Source organism: Rhizophagus irregularis, chromosome 12, assembly GCF_026210795.1.
Source record: "Rhizophagus irregularis chromosome 12, complete sequence".
Taxonomy (NCBI): domain Eukaryota; kingdom Fungi; phylum Glomeromycota; class Glomeromycetes; order Glomerales; family Glomeraceae; genus Rhizophagus; species Rhizophagus irregularis.
Window position 1 is genome coordinate 2,673,119 of NC_089440.1, and position 19,565 is coordinate 2,692,683.

Here is a 19,565-nt window from a genome sequence, read left to right on the forward strand (position 1 = left end):
GATTTCATGTACTATTAATTAATTAATTGTCTAAAGATTTAAAATATTGGTATAATTATTTTAAATTGATGTATTTATTAATTTTCAAATATTACGAATGTATACACAAATGAAAAAAATGAAAAAGTATTAATTTTTTGCAAGTGAATACATAAATAAATATTTATTATTTTTTTAAAAAAAATTCTCTTTTATTATATGGCTATATTTTCATGTAAGATTTTTAATGAGTTAACCGGTGTTTTTATAAAAGTATAAAAATAGTAATAATTCGAATTCTTTTATAATTTTAGATAATTTTAGTAGAATTAATATCTACAGCTATTAAGAGTCTACTATGATGTAACATGGATGGATTAATGAGTCATATAAAAGAACAACTACGGTAAAAAAAAATTATTATTATTATAACCTTTTTATATCAACGGACTTTTTGCTTATAAAAATTATTTTGATTTTTTTAAGTTGTTTACCTTCCTTAATCCAGTCCAATTGATAGCTTTTAACATGCATGAATGAATAATTCGTATCATGAAACACGTGCTGCATGCTGCGCCCGATCTATTCTGGTAAAATGATGAAATTTTTTTCAAACCGAAAATTTTCTTAAATTTTGGTTTTTTTTCAAACCAAAAAAATTCATTCTTCACTATTTAGGTTTGGATTGGCGCTGCACGACCACGGATAAGCGCTGTTTTTTTATTTTTTCCCTTAATAATTTTTTTTTCATCCCTTCGTCTCTCAAGGTTTTTGAGCAGGAAGGATCATTATTTGAAATAAATATATTTATTTTTTGTTTAAATAAATTATAGTTTTTTAATTAGAAATTTAGAATATTAATAAATCCATTATTAAATTATTATATAATCATTATACAGTAATTATGATAACTTTAAGTATTATTTGTAAAAAATAAATAGTATTAAATTTCGAAAAAAATATCGTTGTGATTAATTATGTCTTTAACTCAAGCAAGTTTTCCATTTCTTTTCTTGAAAAGTATTTATCTTTAGAAGTTTTGGAATATTTATCATCTATGTCAGGAATGTACCCAAATCGGTTATATCTATTTGAAATATAACATAAATAATAAATGGATAATTGATGATTTATTCAAATTAATTTCTTTTTTAGTAAAATAAAAGTATACCATGCTAATAGAACCATTTACTTCAATTGAAAGTTGAGGATTACGTGCACATGTAATTATTGAAAGCTGATACTCAATCCAATCTAATTCTTCAAGTTTTACCACATATTTATATCAGAATCCTATAATTAACATCATATATTACTAATATAAAAGTAACATTTTTTAAAAGAAAAAAGAATTTTAGCAATTAATATAAATTTTAGTGTAACATTTTTTAATATTTATTTTTCAAATAATATAATCATACTTACTACCATTTTGTATGGGAAAGTCTAAATAAAGTTCTTCATTTTTAGAATATATCATCTTAAGCTTTATCATTTAAATTTGCTAATTTTGATATAAAGTAAACTTATGGTTTTAAAATAATTCATTATTAAATTAATATATATTAATTACTATTCACTTTAAGAAATTAATGAATTAAATATTCTCCTACTTTCATACATATGTTTACTAAATCCATAAACAATTCCATGTTTAGAAAAATCATTACTATTATTAACATTCAAAAATCCACACATTCTTATTTTAATAGATTAATACATAAGATATATGAAGTAATATAAAACCTATTATGATATATATATTGTATGTGTATAACAATTACTTTGCTTCATAGTACATTACTAGTAATTCTATATATATTTTACATTTAATTGAAGTAATTTGCTATCTTTAATATTTAATTCTGTAGAATTATTTTTATTCAGTAAATATTCTAAATTAAATAGTTGAGATTTTATTAATATATCATCAGATAATAATATCTTTTATTGTATACTGATAATATGAGAGATAATGTGCTAAACTATTTAATGGTTCCAATTGTATAGCTTTATTAAGATCAAACAAAACATTGTCATATTCTTGAAAAACATTATATACAATAGTTCTTTTACTTAAATTATGAATATTCCTTCTTTTTTCAGTTTGTCTTTCTGAATTTTTTTTTCGAATTTATTTTTTCAGTTTTTTTTAGAACTGAAATATTTTTTCAATTTTTTATTTCAGTTTTTTTTTAAACTGATTTTTTTTAATTTATTTTTTCAGTTTGGTTTTGCAAAACTGAAAAATTTTCCTTTAATTTGTTTTTTTTTTAAACCAAATTTTTTTAATTTTTTTTCCTTTATAATCTATACTGCCTACACTAAATTACCGGATTTTTATTATGTAAATTCATGCGCATGTTACACAATCAGCAATTTCTCCCTATCGCACATATAAATAAAAAAACTAACACTTTGACGCGTCTCCATATCTCTTCCATTACCATATGTTTGGAAAAGAGCTTTCTGAAACACTTCGTGAACGTATTATTGGCTCCTATCTCAGTGGTATTAAACAATGTATTATTTCAGAAGAACTTGGTGTTCCTAAAAGTACAGTAAATGATACCATTAAAAGATATAAAAAAACAGGTTTCGCAACACCTGAAAAATGCCCAGGTCATCCAAAAATGCTTACCAAACGCGATACACAAACTTTACAACGTATTGTCTGTAAAGACCGATTATCACCTCTTGGTGATATAACGAATAGACTAAACTCAAGCCTTAACACAAATTTTCATCATAATACAGTCAGAAAGTATCTTCATAATGAAGGCCTTGGTAATTATACTGCACAGAAAAAGCCTCTTTTAACCAGAAAACAGTGAAAGGATAGGTTAAGATGGAGTAAAGACAAAAAAAACTGGCAGGAAGAATGGAAACAAGTGGTGTGGTCAGATGAGTCAAGATTTGCTCTTTTTGAGTCAGATGGTCGGGTAAGAGTATGGAGAAGAGCTGGAGATGCTTACAATACAACCAACAGTAAAATTTGACGGAGGGTCAGTTATGTTTTGGGGTTGTTTTGGATGGCATGAGGTCAGACCTTTAGTTGTGGTGGAAGGGAATATGGATTCTGATAAATATGTCAATGTTTTAGCCAACCACTTTATACCATAGGTTAGCAATTATCCAAATTTTATATTTCAACAAGATGGAGCTTCGTGTCATACATCATCTTATACTGTTTGGTGGATGTCATCACATGCCATTCCAATTTTAGATTGGGTGGCACAAAGTTCTGGTCTTAACCCGATTGAGAATTTGTGGAATCATTTAGACCGTCAGGTACGAAAAAGGAGACCTTTACCTAAGTCTAAACAAGAATTAATTAGTGCAGTACAAGAGGAGTGGGGAAAAATTACTATAGAAACGATACATGACCTAATTTAAGCTTGTCTAGGCACATTAAAGCAGTAATTAAAGCTAAAGGTGGACACACTAAATACTAATTATAACAAGTTTAAATCTATTAAATAGTAAACTTTATATTTAGTATTTTATCTTGTAAAAATTTTTTTATTGGTTAATAAATATAAAAAAATTTTTCATTTGCATACAAAATTTTGAACTTTATGCACTAATTTTATAAATAATAAAAAAATCTGGTAATTTAATGTAGGCCAGTGTATACTATTTTTTTATATATAATTTTTTTAATTTAATTCTATATACTGTATTTTTCTGTTATTGTTATATGAATACATTCTTTTTTTTTTAGACTTGAATCTAAATCAGTGATCAGATTGATATTGTGGCATTATTATAAGCCATTTTTTCAATTCTCATTTTCAATAATAATTTTTTTTTGCTCATTCTTTCACCTTTTAGATTTGGATCAGTGAATGCTGTGGTACTATTGTAAGTATCTCGATTTTTATTTTATTAATATTTTTTTCCTAATTATTTATTTACTATTTTTTTTTCTTTCTATTTTTTTCGATCTTTCACCTTTTAGATTTGGGTCAAGGTCAGTGCTGTCCAAAGTTTTAAAATATCAGTTTATTTATAATAAATAATTTGAATTTACAAATTTTAAAATATTACAAATGAAAGCAAATAAAAAAAATAAAAGAGTATTAATTTAAAAAATTAAAAAAAAACAGTCATAGGTGGTTAATTATATCTTTCAGCTCAAGCAAATTTTCCATTTCTTTTCTTGAAAAATATTTATCTTTAAAAGTTTCTGGAATATTTGGACACAATTTATGGAAATTTGGTAATAAATCACCTATGTTAAAAATATAAGTTATCTCTTCACCACGATACTCATTTCGAACATAATCTATTTGCTATAAATAAATAAATAATGATGAGTTACTAAAATCAATTTTCTCTTAAATAAAAAGTTACAAGTAAAGTAGAAACATACCATATTAATAGAACCATTTATTTCAATTGAAGGTTGTACATATTCTCCATATAAATCTCCTGAAAGCTGATATTCAATCCAACCTAATCCCTTAAGTTTTAACACATCTTCATATTTTAACACATGTTCATAATGTTTTAGTTCAGAATCATTATACCGTTTAGAATACTATAATAAATCCATATATTAATTCAAAATAACATTTTTAATAGCGAAAAAAGAGATTTTAGCAATTAATAAAACTTACAATTATAAATTTTATAAAGCAATCTTTATTTAGTATTTCTTTAACATTTATTTTCCAAATAATATAATGCCTATCAAAATTTAGCATGGGAAAATTCAAATAAAGCTCTTCATTTTTTGAACTTATTATCTTTTCTGATAAACTAAGAAATTCAAAGTTAAAACATTTATCACAATTTTTGAAAATTTTAAAATACATAATAAATACATCCACTTACTTATTTATATCATTTTCTTGAAGTTGATGAAGTTTGCTATTTAAATTTACCAGATTTGATATAAAATAAACTCGTAGTTCTAAAATAATTTATTATAAATAATCAATAAGATTAATTATTAAATATTATAAGAAGTTAACAAATTAAACATTCTCTTACTTTTATACATGTATTTACTAAATTCATTAACAATTCCAAATTCAGAGAGATCATTATTGTTATTATTAACATTTAAATATAACCAAAAATCTGTGTATTCTCGTAATAAATAAATATATGAAATATAGTATCGAATCATTCTATAATGATAACAAATTTTATCATACAACAAGTTCAAGTCTAACATTGCTTCATGATACATTTTTAATTCTACATATACTTTGCATCTAACTAAAATTAGTAATTCACTATCTTCAATATTAGAAATTTGATTAATTTTTGTTAATATATTATTTAATTCTGTAGAATTATTTCTATTCAGTAAACATTCCAGATGAAATAATTGAGTTTTTGCTAATTTATCATTAAAATCGTATAATTCATTACACTTTTTAAATACCATTATAGCATTATCAATATCTTTTTTTGTATAATAAATTAGATACTTGAGATAATATGCTAAACTATTTAATGGATCTAATTGTATAACTTTATCAAGATCTAATAAAACATTATTGTAATCTTGAAGAGTATAATATGCAATAGCTCTCTTATATAAATTATGAGCATTTTCTGGATCAATAATATTTGCTTTTGTAAAATATGATATAGCTTTGCTATATTGTCCTATATTACATAAAATTTCTCCATAATAACATAAAATTAAAGAATCATCCTTATTGATATTCAGCAGTTTATCTAACATTTCTAAAGCTTCTAAATAATACTTCCATTTTTCATAGTTATAAGCACTATTCTTAAGACATAAATAATTATCTGGATGATTATTTAATGCAAAATTATAATTACTATTTGCACTCTTATGCTCTTCATTAAATAAGTAACTATTTCCAAGTATTATATATAAGTTATTTATTTTAGCTTTATAATCTATTGATTTTGTTAAATTATTTATTGCTTCTTTATATTTGTTTTGCCAAAAAAATATTTCTCCACAAATTAAATAAGCAATTGGTTCTTTTGGTTTTAAATTAATGGCTTCTTTCAAATAGAAGTGTGCTTGTTCATAATTTTTAAGACATCTATAAATATAACCTAAAATGCATCTTAAAGAATAACTTTTAGGAAAAAAATTTAAAAATTCTTTACATAATGATTCAGCTTTTTCATAGTGTTTTTCATTTATTTCTTTTATAATATTTTGATATGTTGGATATTGTTTTTTTGAAAATTTTGGAAGTATTGATGATAATGATATATTTGAATTTAATTTAATAATTGAACTTATAGATTTCTTCTTTTTAGTTAATATAAGATCAGCTTCTGAATTATCTGAATCATCACTATCATATATTTGATCTGAATTGTCTGATTTAATTGGAGGTATAATATGTTCAGATTCAGAAAATTTAGTATATAAATTTTTATAAATAGAATTTTGTGGTAAATATCTGATATCATTTTCTTCAATTTTTTCTCGACATTGAGGACAAATTTTTTGTTTTAATAATTTTAAATTATTTAATGATAATATATGTTGACATTTTAAAATACATAATTGATCCTCTGGTTCACTACTAATTGGACAAGTCATTTCATTTGCTATAATATCTATAACATTAGAATTTGTTTGTTCTCTCTTTAAATATGAATTTTTATTTAAACTTTTTCCTTTTCCTTTTCCTTTCTTTTCTTTTCCAATATTTTCACTTGAAATTTTTAAATCTTCAAGATATTTTTCTTTAATAAATAATAATAAATTTTGAAATTTTTCTGAAAAATCTGATGATTTGTTTTCATTTAATTCTTTTATATATTGATCAAAATCATCCTCAATCATTGAAAACATTTTACTATCAATATTATGTAAATGTAATAAAATTTCAACTGCTTTAAATTGAATGAAACTACTTGGAGCTTTATTAAGTGATTCAATTGCTAAATAATAACAAAGACCATATGTAGAAGTTTGAGTAGATTTTTGAATAAGGGTTTGTGCAAGATCCAATATTCCAAACCATAAGGTATGTGGTAATGCAATAGGTTCATTTCCAGCGAGATCATTTAAGAAACTTCCAGTGTTTTTTAAAGCCTTAGTAACTTTATTTGATACTTCATCAAATTTTGTTTGAGAATCTAAAATAGATTTATTCGTTACATCAATCCATTCTCTTTCCAAAAAGCTCCAAAGATGTTCCATTAATACCAATTCACAGAATTTTTTACTAATTATCGTTTCAGTACCTTCAGACCAAGTAAAAAGATTATGTTGAATCATCAACATAATTCTCCAATCTACATAATAATTTGCTACAGGATATTTAAAACTTAAGCATTTACGTATTTGAGTAAGCATTGATAAGATTGAACAATTATCATTTGGAAGATCGACTCCTGTTGCTGATAAAACTCCTGGGGTAATATTCAATGCAGCTTTAAGTAATTCTTTAGTTCTTCGTATAATTTCTTGAATCCAAGTTTCATCATCACGCAAACTATGTAATGTATCTCGTAAGTGGATTAACAAGAAGTCAATGTTATAATTACGCTTTTTGGTGATAATTTGATCATCTTGATTATTGCTTTGTTGATTTAATTGGATAAAATTTGATCTAAAATTATTATCAAGTCCTATTTCAATAACTTGTGTTGTTTTACGATGAATTTCTGCAAATTTTGATAAAGAATTATAAACTTTATCTCGAAGTTCTTTACTAAGTACTATTGGCGAAAAGCATATCCGTTCTAAGACTGTTACCCAAGTTCTCAAATGTAACTCCAATATAGCCACACTTTGTTTTGCATAAAAATCGAATGGGGTCGGATCCGTCAAGGCAACTAAAGTGTCTCGAAGAATTCGAGGTGAAAATTCATTTTGTAAATTTTCAAAAAGTAATTTTAATGCAGATAAATATTTTATGTCAGTCAATTCTTTAACAAGTTCTTTTGCCTTTTCATCGGGAGTTGTAAATCCATCCTCTTCTAATTTTAAAAGAATACTATTGTTGAAGAAGTTTTCATGCGAAGCCGTTTTATATGAAAAAACAGAGTTGTGAATTTCTGGAATAGTATTACTAGAAGAACTTCCGCTCTACATATTTATAAAATTATTATAAACCCAATTTTTAATTAATTAAAATATTTAATATTACTTAAAATTATAATTCACCTGACTTGAACTTCCTTCCATATTTTTTTTTTTGTTTGCAAAAAAATTAAACCTCTAACGGCGTAAGATTTTTAGGAATAATATTTTCGTATAAATATAAGTTTGTACAACTGCAAGTTGGCGTAAATTTACATTTTTTTTTAAAAAAAAAAATAGTAACGCGGGCGTAAATTTACATTGTAACAAGCGTCCATTCAAAATGAACTTATTTAGTATGATTTGTGCAACCGCAACCAAACAGTTGCACATCATTATTCAATGATATCATTACTAATATTGTGGCGTAGTATCAAAATGTGATGGAATAAAATTTGTAAGTCTAACATACGTTTCATGTATTATATTTAAAATTTCATTAAAAAATTATTTCTTCTAATCTTTGGTATAGAAAAAATTGTTTACTATTTTTTTTTAATTAATGTAATTAATGTGAAACACTATTAATAAACCTCGTCGATCTACAGGATCGGCCTAAATTTTAACAAATAAAACGTGACAACCCTGTATTACGTGATCATCTTAAATACAGGTTGATCAAAAAAATTGGTGATTAATAAGTGTGATTTCAATTTTGTCTAAGTAAAAAAAGATTTTTTTTTAAAAAAAAAGTCTTATGATAACGACTTAACGTATTACAGTTGCACAGCAGCGATTGACAATCATTTTAATTTAGGCCAGGCGTTCAAGAAATCAGCTGATGATCACCGAAACCATTTAATTTTGTTACACATTACACAAATAAAATAAGATTACACAATGTGCGTCCCGAAAAAAAAAAAACTTCGGTATTTATTACACAAAAAGTACAATGACGATAGAACTTTTTTTAAAATCCTTTATTACTTTATACACCAATATTTTTTTTTTTAAAAAAAAAATGGCTTGTCAACTTCCAACTGAATGTTTGAATGAAATTCTTGAATATTTAGAAGAAGATAAACTCACTTTACATTCATGTTTGCTAGTTAATCGACTTTGGTGTAAAATAGCTATTAGAATTTTATGGAGAAATATTTGGAATTTTAAAAATTCTTATCAACCACGTTCATTAAGGATGTCATTATCAATTCTTAGTACATTAATTGCAAATCTTCCTAATGAATCAAAAAATCTCTTATATGAAAATAAAATTTTCATTTCAACACCTACATTGAATTCATCATCATTATTTAATTATGCAGAATTTTGTAAAGTACTTTCAATTAATAAAATTGTTTCAATAATTAAAGTTGTTATAAATGATAGATATGGTTTAGTTGTGAATGAAATTATTAAAATGTTTACAAACGAAATTACTTCTTTAGAAAAATTTACTTATTATTATGAGCATTATTCTCATTCCAAGATTTTTATTCCTTATTTTCCTGGAGCGAAAGATCTTTCAGTATTATGTTGTAGTTCAAATATTCCTTCAAATTTTTTCTTTAAATTATCACAAATAAGTCATAATTTACAAACAATTTCTATATTATTTGAAGATAATATATCAAATGGATTAAAAGAATTAATTTTTTCACAAAATAAATTAAAAAATTTAACTTTATCAACTTATGATAGGATTAATTGGGAAATTATTATACCTGCTGTAATAAAACATTCTCAAACTATAACAAAATTACAACTTTATAGTGATGATAATGGTTTACCATTTTCATTTGTTAATTCATTCACAAATTTACAAAAATTTATATTTTCATTTATTGATGGAGTAATTTTTGAAGATTTTAAAAAATTACAATATGCTAATTTCCCTAAATTAGAAATTTTAAAAATTCCTTATCAATGTCCAAAATCTGAGTATATAATTAAATTTTTAGAAAATAATGGAAAGAATCTTAAAATGTTTTATGTGGGTGAAAAGAATAAAGCTTTAAGTTCATCCATTGCTAAATTTTGTCCAAATATTAGAAAACTTTTTATTATATTTAATAATGATGAAATAGATATTTTAAAAACTATATTTATTAATTGTAAATATTTAGAAAGTATTAAAATTTGGTGTGGAAATGGGTTTTTAATTAAAAAGGAAGTATTGGAAACTGTTGTAAATCATTCACCAAGTAATTTTCATGAATTAAAAATGTTCTGTAGTTCAAGTTCTGATGTTTCTCCAGAAGATTGGGAATCATTTTTTATAGGATGGAAAAATAGAATTCCAAAGAAATTACTTTCTTTAACATTTATTGATTATATTGAAAATAATGAAAATTTGGAAATTTTGAAAAAATATAAAAATCTTGGTATTATTAAATTTTGGACTAAAGGGTTTGAAGAAGAGGAAATGGATGAAGAATCAGATTATTATCAATAACTAGAGAATTATTTTTTTGGATTGAATTTAGTAATAAATTATATTATATGTATTATACAGTATGTTTTATTAGTTTTTAAATATTAACATTAAAACATAACAGGGAACTTTATTTATAAAACAATAAAATTTTATTATGATTACAAGTTTTGAAAAAAATTACTAACAATTGTAAATATGAAATTAATTTATTAAAATTTATCTTGCATTTTTTATATCAATACTCTATGACTGAAAAAGGTTTTCGTAATTATTGTACTACTTCGTTTAACTTAAAATTTAATGACCGTATAATATGCTTTATGGAATATTTAAGTTAATTTGAACTTTATTTACGACTATTTTTTCAAAAAAAAAGCCTTTAATGACAATTATATTGAAACGCAAAAATTATTGTACCACAAAAAATTGCTTAATGTGATGTTTTTTGAACAAAATTAAAATAAAAATTGAAATGATAACGAGGTAGGTTTGCAAATTATGTATAAAACGAAAATACCATTATTGATATAAGCTTTTGATTTAGCGGAGTTTAAAAAGAAATTAATAAAACCTATTTTTGTATTTTTTTTCAGAGTGATAATATGGAATTGATGCAGTTGAGAATATCATATAACTTACACACAATCTGATCTTGAAAAGAGAGTGGATATCTACATAAATGGTATATGGGCGGTATTTTAAGTAGTCGTTTTATTAAAATAGTAATTTTCGTTATTTTAACTGGCGTCTATCTGCAGAAGAAACGATGAAAATTATTTGGTATGATACATTCAAATGATTACATAAAGTAATATTGTTTTCTAATTATTTAATGTTCACAATGATATTTTCTTTCAAATTTTTTAATTTAGAATCAACGATCCTTCTGTTCCTATCAAAATTAAGAAAAGGGAAATAAATTTAGTAATAACAATGCAAGTAGTATATTTAATATATAGTTTAATAAATGTTTCAAATATGATCAGGATACACGTAATTTTCTTATCTGTTATTATTAACTTTAAAAAAACTGTTCTTACAATTATTTTTTAAAATATATCCAATAAAAAAACATACATTAAAAGTTAATATTTACATTTTAATTGATAAATCGATTAAAATTTATACAACTTCAACTATAAAATAAATTATCCTCAAATATGAAAACATTCCAAGAGAATATTTAAAGAATATCAGACTTTTAAAACTTTTTTATATCGAAATATTTCATATTCTATTTTTACGGAAAAATTATCATTCGTAAAAAACATTTTTATAATCATTCATCATAAAAATAAGAAGTAAATACATTAAATACATTAAGGATATTTACGCATTAAATAATTTGTATCATCATTATTCAATTGGATTATATCCTTATATCTCAATAGTTTCTACAAGTTAAATTTTACTGAAAATAAACACATCAACGAGACACTAATCATAGAAAAGCATTTATGGATTACTTCACAACTTAAACTTGTGAAGTAAAACAATATTTTCTTCACAACTTTAACTTTGGGCGAAAATATTTTTTTTCTTCACAACTTAAACTTGGGGCGGAAATAATTTTTTTTTTACTCATACGTTCATAAATAATATCGATATTTGACTGTCTCAGAATCAGGAAAATATCATGATCATTTTTTCACAACACGCGTGGCCCATGATTTGAATGGCTTTTTTTTGGTAAAATGAAAATATTTTAGTTACCAAAAACCGTTACTCCATATAGTAACGTTGTAGTACTACCTTAAGTTAGCTATATATTGCAGTTCCAATTTTGTATATTATTATCTAGATCGTTTACCTGATTATTCATTAAACCATTTTTTAAATTTTCTATTCTAATTCTTTTTTATATAATTTGGTTATTTTCTAAATCTTTTTGATTATTATTATTATTAATTTTACTAAAATTATCATCATGCGAAATTATCTCCTCAATATCAGATTCTCTGCTTTTATCCTTTGATATGTTTTCTTTTGTCCAATTTACTGATTTCTCAAACTATATTACTTCGTCACATCTTGGTTTCCATATTTTATCGTAAATAAATGTCATGTATAGATCACCTATTTTTAGTAACTGCGTGTCCTCTATCTTACAATGTTTATATTTCCAAATCTTAAAGTTAATGATTCCACGCGTCACCTCGTACAATAAGCTTTCTAATGGAAATAATCGTTTTTGTAATGCGTTCATCGTAGATTATTGAATATGTATTATTTTGTTTAATTATAATACCTGATATGCAAATTCAATTTTCGTGCCATATATTTTGTATTACTTTCTCATCACAAGTAACGTGAATAAATGATATATTATAATTACCTACGACATTACTAATGGCTTTCTCAGTACAAGTTCATTATAATAGTAGTGCTGTTCAAATTTCCTTATTAACAAACCGTTCGGCCTATAGAGCCATGGAATAATATACTTTTGAATTTTTTGAATGACGTTGTTATAGCTCTTAAATTCTACAAATAAGACTATGCATATGTAAATTCTCATGATCATGTCCATGATCTATTAACTCTATTAACTCGTTACAATTGTAACATTCATTTGACATTTGGTTTATTCATGCGCTCATTTATAATGTTGAGAACCGTTTTTTCTGATTCAGGAAACGGAGCCAATACATCATAGAATTTAATCTTTTTGTAAATTCGGGTAGGTCATGAATTTAATCAATGTTATCTCGTTACTATTCATTATAGAAATTTCATTTTTCATAAGTTATGCTATCAATCTATAGCAGTTCTCGTACATAAAATAATGTGAGCGACGTATGTCGCTTGAAGCAATACTAGTTTGTATTTCTGAAGAAAATATTCTTAAGGTCGATAATATAATGGTAAATACCCGATTATTGATTTTGCGTATTCCATATCACCAATCACATACCTGTCAAAATAAATTTTCGTACCATTGTAATCGATATGAGTAGTATCATCATTAGGGATTAACATCATCACTTCCCCGTCAATTGTCTTCTCTTCTCCTTCAAAGACAACAAGGTCATTATCGTTCTTCATAAATATAAAATCCATTCCAAGAACTTGGACTTCAAATCCCTCACTGCTTATTCAGTAATTTCGAAAGGGAAGCAAAACATATTGTAGCCTGTTGAATATAATAACTCTTTTTGCTATGATTTTATATAACGTTACAATTTTGATCGAAAGACGGAGAATTCATGTGATGTACGTCAACGTCAAAAAATAAAGAAACGTCATTGGGCTAAGATCAAACTACAGATACATAACCTCTAATCATGTGATACTTTGTCAAGGTCGATTATGTTATTGCTCTTGGCAAGAATTTCATAACTATAATGAATACGTACTGATTTCGATTTTCGATTTTAAATTCTTTGCACATGCCACCCTACAGAATTCCGTAGGGTGTCATATGTTTGATTAATAATGCTAATGTTAATAATAAATCGGTTTGCCCACATGACACATGATATCCTACAGAATTCTGTGGGGTGTACATGATGTAAATTACGAAAAAAACCATTAATCTATTGTATCATAGCTTGTATAGCATCCCGTTAAATGTGAAATTTGAATGAACCATATACGGATCTCAATTTCTTAACAATAAATAAGCAGGTAATTTGATACTGCACCATCACCAAAACATCATATCTGATATGGACAAGTATTTATTTATTACCGTATTTAAAAATATCTCAAGTATGAATATTCGTTATATTCATTGCATTGTTATTTCCGAAAAATTCTTTTTAACTCCTCTAATATGTCCATTTACACCATAAGAGGATAATCAAAGAGTTCATAATCTATTCGTCCGGCATCTGATGGCTTATTTATTCGGCAAACTGAGAGACACACATCCGCAACTCCCGCTTGATGATGGGTCCTTTAGGAAGAAATCATTAAAAATGGCTAATAAGTCCAAAAAAACAATTGAAAATTTTCATACCATGAAGGAAACTGATATTGACAATTGGTGATGGCCAAATTATTTCTGAATAAAAATAGTGTGTTTAACCCATTGAAGTTTACGCCACCGTTTCCTACAATATAATTTACAATAGCGGCTTGTGTCTGTCCAGGAACACCATTGCGGCAGTTTTTCACCGCGGTATCATTGAATCCATTAGCGTTCCATTGGATTAGGATAGCGGGGTCATCAACATTCATATGTTTCTCTGCTTTGAGAATCAATTTAGCGGTATTTTCATCTCGTAAAAAAACTGGAAGAGCTAATGGCGCTAAAGACATAAAAAGCCATTTAATTAGTTCTTTTATATACGGAAATATCAGTTGTGGCTTTACTTACCAACCCCTATTCTTTCTGCAAGTTTTTCAACCTTTGTTCTTTTTCTAATCAACGCTCTAATAATTTGTTTTGGATTCATATATATAATTTTTTCGTGATTATAAAGAAATTTAAGTTTGCAAGAGAACATTTAGAAAGTTTAAATAGGGATAAAAAAATCAATATAATAATAATGGTGTTAGTTAAAAATGCAACTTTTAATTAATCATAAACTCCTAATGATTTCTTTAAGGCCCGCAGTAATGTGAGTCTAGTGTTTCGATCCGTATTCGGGTCCAACCGGTTGAACCCGGATAATTTTATTTTTCGGATATCCGGATAATCGCGGTTTTTACCCGGATAAATATCCGGTTAAAAAATATCCGGTTTTGACCCGGAATCCGGATAATGAAAATAAAAAAAAGTTTTTCTTAAATGTTTAAATTAGTTTTCTTTCTAAATTTTTATTCAGTGAAGGATTGAAATCAATTCCCAAAATAAGAATTGATTTTTAGAGTCAATCAATCGTGATTATTATTCATTTCTTAAGTTTCAATTCTAAAATTCGGTTTATTATTTTGACTTATTGATATTAAGCCATTTTGTGCACTAAAAGCATGCAACAATCTTGATGATCACGGACAAAAAAAAAGTTCACATTTTCTAAAAAATTTCGGAAAATCAAACCTACAGCATAATTTGGGCAAAATTCATAGTGCCGGCCGAAATTAGAGTTTCTAACCTTAATTTAAGATCTACGATTTAATTAAATAAACGCCACCAATTTAATCAAATTTGTTACTATGGAACTTAATTAAACTTATACCATGAATTTTATTTAATATATGCCATGAATTTCCCAATCTATAAAAAAAATTAATATTAATTCTATCCGGATTTCGGTTTCTATCCGGATATATCCGGATTTTTATCCGAGGCGGATAATCCGGATAAAAACCGGATAATTTTTTTAATTTATCCGGGTAACGGTTTCTACCCGGATCGAAACACTATGTGAGTCGTGAGAATGTGACACAGGATATGCTGGAACTTTCGGTAAAGTACATGACGAAAGCGGTGCGAATATTCAATCATGTGGTTATCATTAATTAAGTCTATAGCGAATTTTGATATAACAAATTTTACAATTTTTTTTTTAAATTAATGAGTTAAGAAAAAAGCTTGCCAATTTATAAAAACAGAACGACTTGAAACTTCGGAATCAAGAGACCATTGACTAGTGGTTCGGAGCGGAGATAATTTTCCCAAACAATTGAGAAAAAAGTTGAAATAATGCTTTGTTGCAACACTGGGTCCTCTGTATAAGTTAATATTTACGTCAAAACCATATGTTATGAAAGGCTGAGGACTTCGCAATTCCGAGATCTACAGCCGTAAAGCTACTTTGAGTCTTGCAGAGGTGATCGCTAAACTAAAAGAAATCAAAATTCCGTTAGCATGTGCTTTCAAAGTTTTCTTGGCATCACACGACAATGTTAATAATGCTCTTTATATTTTTCAGCAAGATATAAAGCATGTAGGGGCCCGTGGAAGTTCACTCAACTTTCCCGTCACGTTCTAAGTACGAAGCAACGAATTAAAATTATGGCGAATAACTAAGAAAAAAGGCAAATATGGCTGATAACCTTAATAAGATCGAAGGAGTTGGAAAAGTGTCGATGGATGTTTTTCTCCGTGCGGGGTTAAATACTGTTGGTAATTTTGCGCAACGTATTCAACAAGCAATTGATGTACTGTACTTAAAGAAGAAAGACCCCAGTTTGATAATAATATTGGAGAGATCTTGCTCATCGGTGTTCCAGAATCATTCAACGAGTGAGAAGTGCAGAAGCATTTCCCTTCGCTCCAAGTAAATACATGTGTCCCATATCTCTTGACTGGATGGAAGATCCCGTTGTAATACCTGTGGATTCTCTTACGATAGATCAGAACTGAAGCATAGCTTGAAAAGGATCCTTTTGATCCTCGATCACGAAAACCTCTTACCATTGATAAGGTTTATACAAATAGAAATCTTAAAGAGGCTATTATCATTACAGAGATAATTTTCTTCGCTTTTCGATTCCACTTACAAATTAATTTATACTGTCAATTCTTATTTCCACAGCATTTTTTTTATGTACTGTAAGCCAACGTTATTTATTAAATAAAGTTGTTATACTTTGACGAATTGTTGGCATGATCTGTCATCACATGGCTGAAAATGTTGTTGTAAGTTATAGGTAGGACTGTGAAACGATCATTTTCCTCACATATACCCCTACTCTTTCTCAAATAAAATTTTTTTACACTTGTTCCTACGTACGCTAGTATCCACCAATAACATTTCAAAAAAAATAGTATATAAGCCGAAAATGTCTATCACTTTATTTTTTTCTATATGGATGGGGAAAGAATTTACGGTTGTATTTCCTTTGACAAGACAGAATAGTCTTGTTGGTGACCTCAAGGAGGATATAAAAACTAAAAAACAAAATGACTTTGCTGTGTAGACAAACTCAAACTATGGAAAGTAGAAATTCCTGACTATCGTGACGATCAGTTGAGTAATCTCTCACTCCAAGACAATGACGAGTTCCTTTCGAAATACTTCACTGCTGATCTGCCTGCGGAAGAAACATTTCATGTCATAGTCGAACCGCCTGCCTCGACCGCCACTTCAAACGAGGTGTTGAAATTAAGAGAAGAAGTCGCCTTGTTGAAGGAGAAACTTAGCAAGTCTGAATATGGTACGTATTTTTCCTGACCCAAGATCAAATCACTGACCGGAAGAGATTTTACTAACCAGTTTGTTGCATTACTTCGATGTCGTCGTTAGTCCGAAACGAGGGCTTCAAGTGGACCTCTGCAAAATGATCCGGCTATTTGTAACAAACAAAAGCTTCAAGTTTACTGTACTCATTGAGATGCTATCGAAACCCCTCAACAAATGGACCTTTCCGAAAGTACGCGAGCTCTATAGGCTTAGCGATGACCCTGATCCCAGCATTTATGTGTTTCCCGTGGTTCTGCTGATCTAAACAGTGACAAGGCTAAAGATGTGGTTAAGCATCTAATGGCTGAGTTGAACCTTCGTAAAAAGACCACCTAATTGACATTGACATGAGGCGACGAAATCAATCTACTCATACTGTTACTTAGCCACGGTGTGTCATTATACGTGAAAAACTTCAAAATAATCCCAGAAAAACTCGTCAAGGGTTATAATGGACAAGGAAATCTCGATTTTGCGATAGTAGTCGAAGTTAAAAGAGATGACTTTAAACAGGGCTTTGCACAAGCTACAGTTGCAGATGGGATCGTCCCTAATCTGTCGCAAGCGCAAAGCTAATGAAATCGATGATGAATATGATATGGATAAAGTATTGGGAACTGTAATTGATGCGGAAAAATGGTACTTTGTGGAATGCACGCTTGATGAGGAGAGAAAGCCATCGTTTAAATTGTCAGAGCCTGTGATTGTTGAGTATAATGATGAGAATATGCAAATTAAGGTGAAAAAAGTCCTCAGGCATATTGTATGGTTACGAAGCTTCTCAAAGTGGGGAGGGATCGAGGGAAATAAAAAGGGTAAAATCATCGAGTAATCTAGCGGGGAAATCGGATATTATAGTCAAGTCTTAGTGTAAAAAAAAAAAAGTCATGTATCCTTTATATTTACTTTTTGTATGTATTACGGGTACATCCCGAACTTTGTATTTATCTTTGTGTATTAATAAAAAATTTGCCAAGAAATTTCAGCGAACAATGTTCGCCGAAATCACGTGATTTTTTCGATTGTTCCAGTCCTCTATTTTCCAGTTACCTAATACATATGTCATCACAGAAACAAAACGGTATATTTTGTGAAACTGGCTAAAGGCACACTAATGAGTTTTTGGGCGGAGCCCAGGCTATGCATGAAAATATCATGTCATCAGCGATCAGGTACTGTTTAATTAAGGAATGATATACGTTCGGAGATTAATGGGAGCTTCATACTTGACTATTGCGTTTTAGCAGCTTTTCCCTGTTTTCAGTGAATGACTGGAAATTTAATGACTAATACCTGTCTATTTTATCCTAGTAATAACGAGATGATCAGGGGAATACTAATATATTGCGTTTACTACGATGATAACATATTCTTTGACAATTGACAGTTACATATAACAAAAGTGAGGTACGAATAACAGTTTTCAGATAGTAATTTAACAAGCTTCGCACAGAAATAGTAAATTATTTTAATCCTTTTTTAGTATATCAGATATACATTCATAATATAATCTTTTACTACAAAAAGAATTATTTTCTAGTGTGGAGACAATTCATTATAAACTTTTTTATATAAATTTGCCACGTTTCCATATTATATAAACAACAAATCTGAACATTTATTTATTGTCTTATAATTCAAAAGGGACCTCATCCTAATTTATTTTTATAATAAATTTCAAAATAAAATTAAATTATTGATATTATTCACAACAATGATGATTACAATGTTTGTTCAATATACAAGCTCATTTATTATTCTTTTAAAATTGAAGATAAAAAATAAACACTGTAAATTATTTAAATTACAAACTAAGAAACTTGCAAATTATTTTGCTACTCTAGTCTTAGTGTTTAAATATATATATTGTTTTGATTTAATTTATAACATATAACTTAAACAAATTTTGAAAAATACTAAACTTATTAAGATGTCCTAATTTTTTTAGATACATTACCAGAAATTTCAAAATCTTGATTTTCTGAATGAAAATTTGGATTATTATATATGTCATCATCATCTATAAAATATAAACATAATGATAAATTATAAATTGTTGTTTTCAATTATTATTATACAAAACATTGTA

The 19,565-nt window shown here is 27.0% G+C and overlaps 6 protein-coding genes across 6 annotated transcripts; 3 read left to right on the top strand and 3 right to left on the bottom strand.

Moving 5' to 3' along the window:
* Positions 1-4,088: 4,088 nt before the first annotated feature.
* On the bottom strand, positions 4,089-8,148 carry OCT59_004100 (uncharacterized protein; the record flags this gene model as incomplete). Its single annotated transcript, XM_025321400.2, has 6 exons — positions 8,108-8,148; positions 4,978-8,029; positions 4,819-4,897; positions 4,602-4,743; positions 4,355-4,522; positions 4,089-4,274 (listed from the first exon to the last, which is right to left on the bottom strand). The coding sequence occupies exons 1-6, from the start codon at positions 8,126-8,128 to the stop codon at positions 4,089-4,091; spliced, it is 3,648 nt and encodes a 1,215-aa protein (XP_025168971.2). The 5' UTR covers positions 8,129-8,148.
* Positions 8,149-8,984: 836 nt separating this feature from the next.
* On the top strand, positions 8,985-10,418 carry OCT59_004101 (uncharacterized protein; the record flags this gene model as incomplete). The annotated part of the gene is made up of 1 exon (XM_066148069.1): positions 8,985-10,418. One exon carries the CDS (start codon positions 8,985-8,987, stop codon positions 10,416-10,418), a length of 1,434 nt encoding a protein of 477 aa, XP_065996706.1.
* A 2,826-nt stretch (positions 10,419-13,244) lies between these two features.
* On the bottom strand, positions 13,245-13,460 carry OCT59_004102 (uncharacterized protein; the record flags this gene model as incomplete). The annotated part of the gene is made up of 1 exon (XM_066148070.1): positions 13,245-13,460. One exon carries the CDS (start codon positions 13,458-13,460, stop codon positions 13,245-13,247), a length of 216 nt encoding a protein of 71 aa, XP_065996707.1.
* Positions 13,461-14,183: 723 nt separating this feature from the next.
* OCT59_004103 (uncharacterized protein) lies at positions 14,184-14,800 on the bottom strand (the record flags this gene model as incomplete). The annotated part of the gene is made up of 3 exons (XM_025332675.2): positions 14,184-14,298; positions 14,362-14,653; positions 14,722-14,800. The coding sequence occupies 3 exons, from the start codon at positions 14,798-14,800 to the stop codon at positions 14,184-14,186; spliced, it is 486 nt and encodes a 161-aa protein (XP_025168974.2).
* Positions 14,801-16,334: 1,534 nt separating this feature from the next.
* OCT59_004104 (uncharacterized protein) lies at positions 16,335-16,656 on the top strand (the record flags this gene model as incomplete). Its single annotated transcript, XM_066148071.1, has 2 exons — positions 16,335-16,456; positions 16,524-16,656. 2 exons carry the CDS (start codon positions 16,335-16,337, stop codon positions 16,654-16,656), a joined length of 255 nt encoding a protein of 84 aa, XP_065996708.1.
* A 1,358-nt stretch (positions 16,657-18,014) lies between these two features.
* On the top strand, positions 18,015-18,860 carry OCT59_004105 (uncharacterized protein; the record flags this gene model as incomplete). The annotated part of the gene is made up of 3 exons (XM_066148072.1): positions 18,015-18,304; positions 18,583-18,648; positions 18,788-18,860. 3 exons carry the CDS (start codon positions 18,015-18,017, stop codon positions 18,858-18,860), a joined length of 429 nt encoding a protein of 142 aa, XP_065996709.1.
* Positions 18,861-19,565: the final 705 nt, after the last annotated feature.